Raw genomic sequence first — 11833 nt, 5'->3', positions numbered from 1 at the left:
AAGCTCGCGAGTCACGAGTCTATAATCATTGAGGGTGTAATTGGTTGGTTTAAAAAATATGCCACCATTGCTGCGGAAGATGGCAAAGCTGAGGAAAACCCTGAATTGAGGATGCCTCGGAGTGGTGTTGATGCTTCTAATGATATGGACACGGAAGATAGCAGGATGTGTCCCCCTACCGTGGACAACACATTAAACAATTGTTTTAACAATTCTGTAGTTGATTTGGAGGGACAATGAACACTTCTGTTGCCGAAGTAGCTACTTATTATAGCCAAGCGGAGCAGGGCGGGGAGGTTGTAGGTAGCAGCAGAACAGAGTCACCAATGAGTGTAGCCTTATTGCATACAAATGTATAGTTTTGGGGCTTTTGTTTGGCACACCGTTTCTTACTTTATGATTGTTGCGTAGACGGATAATTTTGGCGGGACACCATCCACTGTCTGTTCACCTCGCCCATTAACTGGTGACGCTGATTTGGTAAGTGTACGCCAAAAAAATGTGGGGGTACGCTAAAATTATTCGATTACGCAGGAGTTACATAGGTAACTTGTTTGTTAACATATTCTATTCTTGACTCATAGAAAACGACGAGGTTATTATTGTAATATAAATGTGTGTCTTGATATCGGTGAAACCTTTGGCTAACCCCTGTTTTTGTGTATTAGGTTGATTCTGATGCCACTGCACATGGGCTAAATGGCGAGGTTAGAAATATTTTTTTGTTATCATCTACAGAATTGAAGTTAGAGGATGTAACTTAATTAGATGTTATCTTCAATGTTATTTTCAACGTTATGACGACATAGTATATAACATGGGGTGAAACAAATCTTAGATAGGAAGTTAGAGGGTATCATTGTTATCAAATGTTAGGTGATACCGGGAAACTTTCGAATAACCCCATTATTTGTGTTTTAGGTTGGTTCCGATCCCACAGAAGACGGGCAAAATGACGAGGTTAGTAACGTTTTTCATGAGGGAAACCCTTATCTTCAACGTCATTAAAGTAGAGTACAATGTCACATAAACAAAATATTCTCGTTAGTTGCTTAGCGTTGATTTTATCATTGAAAATTGAATGTTACCTGATATCGTTTCCACTATCTCTAACCCCCATTTTTGTGTGTACCAGGTTGGTTCTGATTCCTCAAGAGACGGCCCAAATGACGAGGTATGCTGAGTTTATCTTCAACATTATGAATTCATGGTGTAATTTGAGTTAAAGCAAAATATTTATGTTACGTGATAACGCTTATGTTACCCTCTAACGTGTAAAATATTTATGTTACCTGTTAACGCTGATGTTACCCTATAACGTGCAAAATATTTATGTTAGGTGCAAAATATTTATGTTACGTGTTAACACTGATGTTACTAAAAAAACTATTTTTGATTCAGGCTGGCGGCGTGGTTGTTACGGATGATGTTTCTTGATATCGTGTAACCTATCGCCTAACCCCATTATTTTTGTCGCCAAGGGTTGGTTATGTATATTCCAAAATAACCCGCCAATTATTTTGGAAATAACATGTTGTAGGCACAAGCGTCACCACAAATGGCTGGTAAGGAATATACTGCTGAAAGTGTGCAAGAGGAGGTTTTAGGTGGGCACCCATTGGGGGTTAAGAGGACAAAACTTCTTAGGACGATGTCGATAAGACTGGACACACGCTACCATTTTGACAAAAAAACCAAGTACCTGGTAGGGCATCCATCTCCTCTTTATCCTGAGGCCATTACCATGTCGGACCCGGAGGAGCGTTTCCAAAATTCCATGAAGAAGCTGAATGCGACAAGGTTGGGCGTTAATCTTTTTCACTTTGCTTCCCACTTTTCTTTCAATTTTAATTTTTCTTATAGATGTTCATGGTAGCCCAAAAACTTATTCTTGTCTTTGAATATAACACTGCCAGTTCAATATGTCTTGGTGGCGACTTTTATATTGGGAGTAAAGAAATAACAGTGTTAATTGATAGGAAGAAACCGATGGTCTCGAAGGTAAAGATTAATTGATTTGGTGGTTTGTTTGAGCTTGTGTTAGAATCAACTTCATCGGTAAGTGTCTTATCTGACTAATATGTTGATAATGGATGACCTCATTAAGTTCAGCAGGCATCTTTTGAGGGCTGATGAGGTAGACGGTGCAAAGCTTCGTGTGGACGTGCTTGAATTGAAGTTTCTATCCCAATTGACGAGGCTGTATCCAAAGTTTAGTGAGTGTAAAAATCCCGCATATTTCAAATTTGCAAAACCCTTACTTGAGGCGGTTGTTGGCCGGGGGGATTCTGAGCGTGTGGAGCTATTTGCTCAAGCTGATTATTTGTACATGCCATTCAACTTTGACAAAACGCATTGGGTTGCATTGTGTGTTGATCTCCTCTGTCGGAAAATCATTTTCCTTGATTCGAACATCCATATCCGGAACAATACAACCATCATTGCAGAAATCCAGCCGTTAGCGGTAATGCTTCCTTTCCTATTCAAACAGGCCGAATTGGATTCCAGTATGGCGCAGGTACCTGTGACCTCATATGCAATAGAAATGCCTCATGTCATACCTCAGGCCAACTCACCGCACGACGTCGGGATTTGTCTGTGTTTTTCATCCATTCACGTGTTGCAGGTGGAATGGAAGAATGTGTTGGATTTGATGTTGTGGATTTGGATACCGAGACCAAAAAACTTGTGTCTGCAATAATTTTATTCGACAACGAGTAGTGAAGATTTTCCCGTTTTAGTTATCTTGGATTAGTATCAGACTTGTGTAATGTTTTTTCTTTTGTTATTCTCTCCAAGTTCGGATATGTTAGTTTGTTAAGTAACATCTTTTGTTACTCTCTCCAAGTTCGGATATGTTACCAAGCGTCGATAGCTCAACTGGTAAAGACTCTTTGGCAAAGTCTAGAGGTAGCCGATTCGAGGGACGGCGCTTGGAAGGAGACCATATAAAATGCTTTGGTCCCTGGCCTGAGTGGATGTACGGGCCTAGGCTCGGAACCTCTTAGTAATTCAAAAAAAAAAAAACATCTTATGAGACAACTAAAATTTTAACATTGGTTGGAAGTTTTATATGTGTTACCTGTCTTACTTATAGCAGTCATAATTATACGATAAGTAAGCTTCATTTCATGAGTTTCTGTTTATTATGAGCAGATCATTATGATAACATTTTGATAATCCTGATAACATTTTGATCATTACGAACAGATAATTTTCTCAAGCTGTACGTATACGCCTTTGATAACTCTCTTAACATGTAATATTCTGATCATATTTGATAACATTCAGTTCATTGTTGACAGATAATATTAGTATTAGAGACTGCATTAAGTCACCACCAACCTGTGATAATATTAGATATGTTAGTTTGCTAAGTAACTTCTTGTGAAGCAACTAGTGATTATATGTGTTACATGTCTTACTTATAGCCGTCATAATTATATGTTAAGTAAGCTTCATGAGTTTCTATTTATTATGAGCAGATAATTTTGATAACATTTTGATCATTGTGATAACATTTTGATAATCCTGATAACATTTTGATCATTAGGAACATATAATTTTCTCTTAACATGTAATATTTTGTATGTATTGATAACACTAAGTTCATTGTTAACAGATAATATTTGTATTAGAGACGGAATCTGTTAAGTCACCACCTAACTGTCTGATCATATTGAATGTTTTACCTCCTTAAACCTGTGTTCTAACATTCTTAACAATTTTAACGGATAAGTTTTTCATGTTACAGTCTCCAATATTATATTGTAAGCCCTTTGTCTGTTCAGTTAAACTCTGACTTCAAAGAATCCATAATTGTACATACACGCCTTTGATAACACTTTTACCATGTAATATTCTGATCATATTGATAACATTATGTTCATTCTTAACAGATAATATTAATATTAGAGACTGGATCTGTTAACTCACCACTTAACTGTCTGATCATCTTGAATGTTTGGTCCTTGCCTATTTTAAGGCCTGACGATCTGTTCAGTTAAACACATACCTTTCTACCGCCTTGAACCTATGCTATAACATTCTTAACAATCTTAACAAATAATTTTCATATTAGTGACTCAATTTGTTTACTAAAACACCTAACATAGTTCTTTGACTGTACCCAAATTGGGTGTAGACGAGCCACATGTTTCGTAATTAAACATGTATGTATTTAAGTTTGATGGTCATTACATTGTTTTCTCCACATCTGGATGAGGCTCCCCTCATCTTGATAATTATACATTTGCAGTTAGAGTTAGGTTATGCACATTGAAAATTTTCTAACCCTAGCCGACTTCCTACTGAAGTGTAGTAGATACCCTTTTGCAACAAGATTTCGTCTGGTAACATCAGGGAAAGAAATCTCCTGCTTGACGTTTACTTTGTAGTAGTTGGACTATTGATTTTACATCATGCTTCACCGTCAAAAAACAGTTCCCTTTTATTGATCTTACAGCTCCTGCCAAACCCATTTACATATATTAGAGCAACCGTATAACACTTTAAAGAGTCATATTTTGGAATTTATTATAACTTTACCAGTATTGGACCGCAACACGTTGCACGGTTGTCCCTAGTGAACGACAGCGTGTGCAATATTTCCGTGAAGTCCGCTGCATATTTGCAAGGTTCCACATTTAATAGGTAAGTTATTATCAGATTAAAGAAAGAAATATCTGTTTACTTACCTTAAACTCGCCCTTTGAAAATATACGTGATTTTCGTGGGCGTCCGGGTGGTCTTCGAACAAAAGGGGGAGCAAGCTTCCCTCCTCCCACAATCGCAGATTTGGTACCATGTGCTTCACACCCACCAATGTATCAACTCTGACCCCTTCTTAAATAGTTGCAGCTATTTCATGTCTACAGAGGATCGTTAGTAGCTGAAACTCTCTGTAAGTGCATGTCCTCTACCACAAATGGACTGCGAAACCTGAATTGTCTTTACCCCTGACCTCATATATGCCATCGCCTATTTTGTACACCATATAGCCTGCTCCCTTTTCAAAATTTTCAGTTACCATTTCATTGACCTTTGGTGGCAATATGTTTTCCTCAAGTTGGGCTGCTTCGTGGCGGAGGGCAAACCAAGTAACTAAAGTTGTTCGGATGGTCTCAAGGATCGATATAACTGGGTAATCGCGCGCCATTGTCAAGACATTGTTCAACGACTCTGCGATGTTGCTTGTCATTACGTTGAAACGATCTCCCACGAAATGAGATCTTGTCCAATGCTCAATACCAATACTCGTTAGGTAGTCTCTGCACATTTGCTTTTCATTGAGTTGATCTCCGCAAAAAGTTTGTTGAAATCAATTAGTTGGTAAGATCTTGCTGCACTTGAAACCAATGATCCCAGAGCCTCGAATTTGAAAATCGCTATGATGTTCCTCTTTAGATGGACGACGCACGCCGCATATGAGGACATGGGATACACCTATAAACATATCAACGCAATAATATGTTATTGGGTAAAAATATTAGACGCTAACAGACTATGGGTATTCTAGTGTTACTGTCATTTGTCTAAACATGATATCTGATAACAGACTATGTGTATTCTAGTGTTACTGTCATTTGTCTAAACATGATATCTTATAACAGATATGGGTATTCTGGTGTTACTGTCATTTATCTAAACATGATATTTGATAACAGTAGTATCAACACATTTTACAACGTAATTGATAAGTCTAATTCATGAAATGACTTGCTACCAAATGGGATTAACTATTGGACCGGTGTTGTGATATTGTGATAGCATAAGCATTAACTATACAGTTGTGAAAAATAGACACTAACATATACATTAATGGTAGCTAATAGCAAAACTGATGGTACCTAATGTATACTTGCGTAGATAGAAGAGTGCCTGTCCGACACAAATACGAAGTCTGCTTTGTGGCACAACCTCCGTCAGCTTGCATAAGAACTACGTCCATGCGTCGTCATTTTGACTGTTCACAATCGCAAAGGCAAGGGGAAACACTTCGAAGTTTTCATCTTGGGCGCTTGCAGCAAGGAGACATCCTCCATATCAGCCTTGTAGGTGAGTACCATCTATGACAATTACCTTCCTCATGTACGCATATCCTTGGATTGATGCGTGGAGTGACAAAAACAGATAATTAAACCGATCAACTCCATTGATATCCAATTCCGTTTCCAGTGCTACATTTGAGTTTGGATTTTTTTCTAAGAGCAGCTTGAAATATGGCTGAACCAATGTGAAGCTTCCTATGGTTGATCCCATGTCATTGTCCATCGTAATCTCCCTTGCCCTCCAGGCCTTCCAATATGAAATGTTTAGGCTGAACTCTTGACGAAATATTTTCCGGAATTCATTTGGCCTCGGTCCTCTACTGACGCCGACATACCGTGTCTTCATTTGCCTTCCAATAACAGCTGTTGTGGCTTGTTTGTGGAAGTCGCCTTAAGCATCGACACTGTAGGTGTGTTGTAAAGTGATGCTTCTAATCTTGAAACGCTCGATGTCATCCATTTTATTTGCAAACACACGCCATGGACACATGTGACTAACACACACAACCAACACCTTCAACGTGCATGATTTAGAGTGGATAAAATGGAACTTCCGACGGATTGCGAGGATTACCATCTTGGTTGTACAATCTTCCTTGTTTTTGAATATTCTCCCTACGAATATTTTGTCGTCTTGGTAATCAGCGTCCTTTAACGTCCTGCTTAGCAAATCTGGACATTACCAACATAAAACAAAAAGTTCTTGTTACACATTATGTTATTGTGTAGCGTGATCAGTAACATGGTTTTCAACTTGTCGAGACTAAAAAATGTTTACCTCCTTCACCCGGATCATCAAAATAAGGCAGTGCATCACTGTCTCACAACACAGTGGGTACCAGAGTATCTCTAATTGCTACCAAAGCCCTGTTGGAGTTCCCGAACTCACAATTCAACTGTACGCCTATCTCCATGGGGTCACCGGTGACAACTCGGTTGGTATTTTCAGCAATGGTGACACATCTAGGTGACGTTAGGGGTGTACCGAGGTGTCCACGTGCATCATTGCAATGGTTTGCCCTATCCTCATCACCTATTAATACATCACTTAGTCAGTAACAAGCAAAACAAATAGCTGTTTAAGTCAAAATATTGTAGTACTGTTGTTACCTGTGTCATCTTGCAGCTCATCAGTTGAGAATATCTCGCTTGATGGTTGTGTGGTAGGCGTAGAGAAGAGCTTATAGACGAGACTGTCATGATATATGGCGGGTTATCAGCTTCTCTAACACCACCTAATAGGGTTAGACGTAATCGGTCATCTTCCTCTGGAGTAGGTTGCAACGGGACCCCAAATTGTAGTACCCTTGCCGTTCTCATTCGCTCCACTGTCTGTTGATATGCCCTCACTAGCAAACTATCGAGACTGATTTGTGTTGCGTTTATTTCCCTCCACATCTTGGACTGGTAGTGTTTGCGCCACACTTCGAATTCCACACTACCATAGGGGTCTTCCGCGACCATTTTTTCTTTGCCCTTTGATGTGGTGAATGTTCTGGCCAATCAGACATCAGCTCCGACTATCTCATTGTTCCCATGTTCGGTAGCAGATGTCTGTGGATGCTCTGTGTTGATTAGTTTTCCTTGATAACGAGGGCCAATGGACTGACCAAATCCATAGGATGAAACCCCGCTGGCTTGGTTAATATCCGTCGGCCACATCAAGTTAGCGCCTCCAGTTGTACTAACTCCACTGTTACGCGTTAACATATTTAATAACGCGTTATCCCAAACTTCTTTTGTTTCCCGCTATTCCAATACTTATCTGATATCTCTTTTATCGTAAATGGGCCCACATCCAAAGGGTTGCAGTAAGTTGGTTCGCTCCTTCTCTTTCCTGCTTTGATAACCTTCACGCGGAAATGAACTTCTTCCAGATCTGCTCGTATCGCCATGAATAGAGTCATATCTTCATCATTTAGGATCTGGATTGGGTTGGCTCGTTTCCAGTCAGGCCCCATCATCCACTTCAGCCACTAGTATGTCAACTCGATCTCGTCCTCCGCCCTTAGATCCATTCGTTCTTTCACCGAACTAGCAACCTTTGCAAATCCATCGGTCTCGCGCAGACGGACAGCTAAGCAGAAACTGTTGGGAGTGGATAAGTGTTCGTAGTGCCCATGTCCATTTCTTTTCCGCTCCCTTCGCACTAGTGGTACAATCAGCGTCATCAATACCCTATAACAGCATATTTGGAGTAAACAAGTTAGCACGGTTCTGGTATTATTATATGTTACAATACAAATTCACAATAAATTTGGAGACGACAAAAAACAAAGAGACGACGCTTTTAATACCCACCTTACTCTTCAATTTTTCTGGGTGTTTATCTGTTAGTTCAGCAAACCTCGTAATACCTTCTGGTTCTTTCTTTTTTCTATTTGTATTATCCACCAAACCATCTAATGTGGTTATAAATAGTCAACCGACTACTTTGGGTATCCCCACAATCCAAATAATATCTACTACAATCATTTCAATTTTACAGAATCTCGCCCCTATGTTGCACGCGGCGTAAAATTTTACAAATACGGTGTATTAAATGCTTTAGTATCTGCCCCATTAGATATAATAAAATATTACCGCATTTAATGCTTCTATAACTCCGACATAAAAAAATTAGATATGTAGGGGGGGTTATAGGTAAAACTAATCGTACGTGCAAAAATTAACTAATGTACAAAGTTAATTTGTTTTTACCAGGACTACAAATTAATTTCACCCTATATTGTTTAGGATATGATTATTCAAATTGTTTAATTTATCTTATAAATAACAATAACATCCTATGAAGTTTAAAAAGTAAAAAAAGTCAACAGTAATAAACTCTTTTTTGATAAAATAAAGGGAGTTTAAAAACGTGTTAAAAAAATTAGAGTTAGACAACTGGTGTCAATACAACGAGGAGATGACCTGTAACCGGCTGGCTAGGTTACCTTTACATACTGAAAACCGACAACTGTGCGGAGTGTTTAGAACTAAAATCAGCTACAGTCTTCTTGAGTTCTGTCAAAGCCCCAAAATTCTTGTCTTCGCTCTCTCTCTCTCTCTCTCCCATTGTTTGTTCTTCCTCGGCTACATCTCCCGGCGTCTCTCCCCTTCCCGGTGAGTCCTTCTCTTTCGGTCTCTCTCTCTCTATCTGCTCCGACCTGTGTTTCTTCTCTCTCAGTTTCTTGTTCTATAAAGGTTAAACAAAGAATCATTTCATAGTCTAGTTGTTGAACTTCAATGCTACTTTCAAAAATCGATTTTTTTTTTTGTAACCTTTTTTTGGGCGTTATAGAGGAATCAATGTTTATAGCATCTAGGCTTTAATTGAGTTGATATCTATCGATTTTTTTCGCTGTGGATTTGTTAGATTCTCCGTTATGTGTCGTTTCTAGTAATTTACTGAGATTTCTAGGGATTCAATTTGGGAATTTGAGTTTTTTTTTTTTTTTTTTTTTTTTTCTGGGTTTAAGTCAAATTCAGAGCTTGTTGCTTACTAACTAATGGCAATTTTAGAGCTTGGATTCATATTTATTTCTTTTGAATGTGCAGTTTTTTTTTTCTTAACTTGTTGGTTTTAAAATATTGATGGGCACATCATCTGGTTCAAATCATCCTCCTCACCAGATGTTACCACCACGTCAGCAACTACGAAGTGGAGGGCTTGAAACAGCTCTTTCACTCGTCTCTTCTGATCAGGAGCCACGTCGTGAGTCTCCAGCCGAAAGTGCGAGTTCTCAAGAAACATGGCCGCTCGGAGACGCTGTTGCCCCCTTGGGGACCAAGACTATGATGAGTCGGCGAAAGACTGATCCTGATTCTCATGAACAAAGTGTGAATGTAATGCACCATGTCTCTAATGCGGATAAGGTCTCAGTACGGGATATAGCTAGGGAAAGACTCGAGTTGGTTGCGGAGAGGATGCATCGGTTACCGGATGAGTTTCTTGATGAGTTAAAGAACGGTCTTAAATCTATTCTTGAAGGGAATGTAGCGCAGAGCGTAGATGAGTTCATGTTCTTGCAGAAGGTTGTTCAGAGTAGATCTGATTTGAACTCTTCAACACTTGTTAGAGCTCACCGGGTGCAGCTTGAGATACTTGTAGCCATAAATACTGGAATCCAGGCTTTTCTGCACCCGAACATCAGTCTGTCTCAGCAATTTCTTATCGAGATTTTCGTTTACAAGAGATGCAGAAACATAGCTTGTCAAAACCAACTACCAGCTGATGATTGCTACTGCGAAATATGCACCAACAGGAAAGGGTTCTGCAACCTTTGTATGTGTACGATCTGTAACAAGTTTGATTTTGCTGTCAATACGTGCCGGTGGATCGGTTGCGACTTGTGTTCACACTGGACTCATACGGACTGTGCTATTAGAGATGAACAGATCACCACGGGATCATCTGCTAAGAATAATACATCAAGTCCAGGAGAAATTGTGTTCAAGTGCCGGGCTTGTAACCGCACTTCTGAGCTGCTTGGTTGGGTTAAAGATGTGTTTCAGCACTGTGCACCAAACTGGGATAGGGAATCTTTGATGAAAGAACTCGACTTTGTTAGTAGGATTTTCCGGGGAAGCGAAGATCAACGAGGTAGGAAGCTGTTCTGGAAGTGTGAGGAGCTTCTTGACAAGATTAAGGGCGGTTTGGTTGAAGCAACAGCTGCCAAATTAATATTAATGTTTTTCCAAGGTAACCTGCTATTTACTACTGGCAAGTGTACATTCGCTTATTTATGAATAAACATGACTCTGACTGTCTAATCCAATCCTTGTTGTTACTGAAGAGATCGAGTTAGACTCCACGAATAGCTTTGAAAATGGGGAAGGTGGACGTCAGATGGCACCTCAGGATGCATGCAACAGAATTGCTGAAGTTGTACAGGAGACTCTTAGGAAAATGGAGATTGTTGCTGAGGAGAAGATGAGGATGTTCAAAAAGGCACGCATGGCTCTCGAGACTTGCGATAGAGAGCTCGAAGACAAAGCCAAGGAAGTAGCAGATTTGAAAGCGGAGAGGCAAAAGAAGAAACTTCAGATAGACGAGCTAGAGAAAATCGTGAGGCTGAAGCAAGCAGAGGCAGACATGTTCCAGCTTAAAGCCAACGAAGCAAAGCGTGAGGCTGATCGGTTGCAGAGGATTGTATTAGCGAAAATGGACAAGTCTGAGGAGGAATACGCAAGTAACTATCTGAAACAGAGGCTGAACGAGGCCGAGGCAGAGAAGCAGTATCTGTTTGAGAAGATTAAGCTGCAGGAAAACTCGAGGGTGGCATCACAGAGCAGTGGCGGTGGTGGAGGTGACCCGTCACAGGTGATGATGTACTCAAAGATTCGTGATCTGCTTCAAGGATACAATCTCTCTCCCAAGGTAGATCATCCTCAATCAAACGACCGCAATCCTTTCAGATCCAATCCTTAAAATGTATTCATATCCTAAGTTTCATCACTTTGTTTTGTAAAACGAGTGTTTGTAGACGTGTAGGATCTATTTACTGATATTTTTCTAATTTGTGTGTTCTCTCTTTGTTGATATGTGATATGATGAAGTTGTTTATCTATGATGTTGTTGATTTAGGAAACTAGGATATGGAATCACTATCATGCCCTTAATTACCCTATTTTCTTATAGGAGAAGGTTTCATGCACCTCATAAAAGTTAATATATGCTTCATGTACTCAGTTGTCCTAATTTTTGTCATAGTCTTGTGTGAGGGAAGGATACAATCGATCCAAGAACTCTACAAATTTACGAGCGTCAAAATCTGAAATGAGAACATTATGTTGAACGA

General features: G+C 39.6%; 2 protein-coding genes and 1 pseudogene across 4 annotated transcripts; 2 read left to right on the top strand and 1 right to left on the bottom strand.

Annotated features, from left to right (window-relative positions):
• Positions 1-236: 236 nt before the first annotated feature.
• On the top strand, positions 237-4007 carry LOC147935132 (uncharacterized). Its single transcript, XM_087472871.1, has 11 exons — positions 237-353; positions 412-480; positions 669-707; positions 922-960; positions 1136-1174; positions 1402-1428; positions 1541-1800; positions 1917-2002; positions 2088-2518; positions 3623-3685; positions 3900-4007. Exons 1-11 carry the CDS (start codon positions 237-239, stop codon positions 4005-4007), a joined length of 1278 nt encoding a protein of 425 aa, XP_087328997.1.
• A 452-nt stretch (positions 4008-4459) lies between these two features.
• LOC109127575 (uncharacterized) lies at positions 4460-6273 on the bottom strand (annotated as a pseudogene). Its single transcript, XR_002034134.2, has 4 exons — positions 6082-6273; positions 4698-5445; positions 4549-4622; positions 4460-4468 (listed from the first exon to the last, which is right to left on the bottom strand). The product of XR_002034134.2 is annotated as an uncharacterized LOC109127575 (transcript).
• Positions 6274-8934: 2661 nt separating this feature from the next.
• LOC104725300 (protein OBERON 2) lies at positions 8935-11600 on the top strand. 2 transcript variants are annotated; one of them, XM_010443934.3, is made up of 3 exons: positions 8935-9155; positions 9666-10734; positions 10829-11600. In XM_010443934.3, the coding sequence occupies exons 2-3, from the start codon at positions 9666-9668 to the stop codon at positions 11461-11463; spliced, it is 1704 nt and encodes a 567-aa protein (XP_010442236.1). In that variant the 5' UTR covers positions 8935-9155; the 3' UTR covers positions 11464-11600. The 2 variants fall into 2 exon arrangements, with proteins under 2 accessions (XP_010442236.1, XP_010442235.1); XM_010443933.3 differs by having other exon boundaries at positions 8976-9155; positions 9591-10734.
• The last annotated feature ends 233 nt before the right edge of the window (positions 11601-11833 follow it).

Source organism: Camelina sativa, chromosome 11 (assembly GCF_030686135.1).
Source record: "Camelina sativa cultivar CO46 ecotype springtype chromosome 11, ASM3068613v1".
In the NCBI taxonomy this organism is placed as follows: Eukaryota; Viridiplantae; Streptophyta; class Magnoliopsida; order Brassicales; family Brassicaceae; genus Camelina; species Camelina sativa.
The sequence above is the reverse complement of the archived record's forward strand: the minus strand, read 5'-3'. Positions and strand labels throughout refer to the sequence as shown.

Bases quoted from the DNA above. Each gene is read 5' to 3' on its own strand.
- LOC147935132 (XM_087472871.1), top strand. From the start codon at position 237: ATGAACACTTCTGTTGCCGAAGTAGCTACTTATTATAGCCAAGCGGAG. The intron at 708-921 runs GTTAGAAATATT...TTTGTGTTTTAG, and splicing joins CACATGGGCTAAATGGCGAG to GTTGGTTCCGATCCCACAGA. The intron at 961-1,135 runs GTTAGTAACGTT...TGTGTGTACCAG, and splicing joins AAGACGGGCAAAATGACGAG to GTTGGTTCTGATTCCTCAAG.
- LOC104725300 (XM_010443933.3), top strand. From the start codon at position 9,627: ATGGGCACATCATCTGGTTCAAATCATCCTCCTCACCAGATGTTACCA. The intron at 10,735-10,828 runs GTAACCTGCTAT...TTGTTACTGAAG, and splicing joins AATATTAATGTTTTTCCAAG to AGATCGAGTTAGACTCCACG.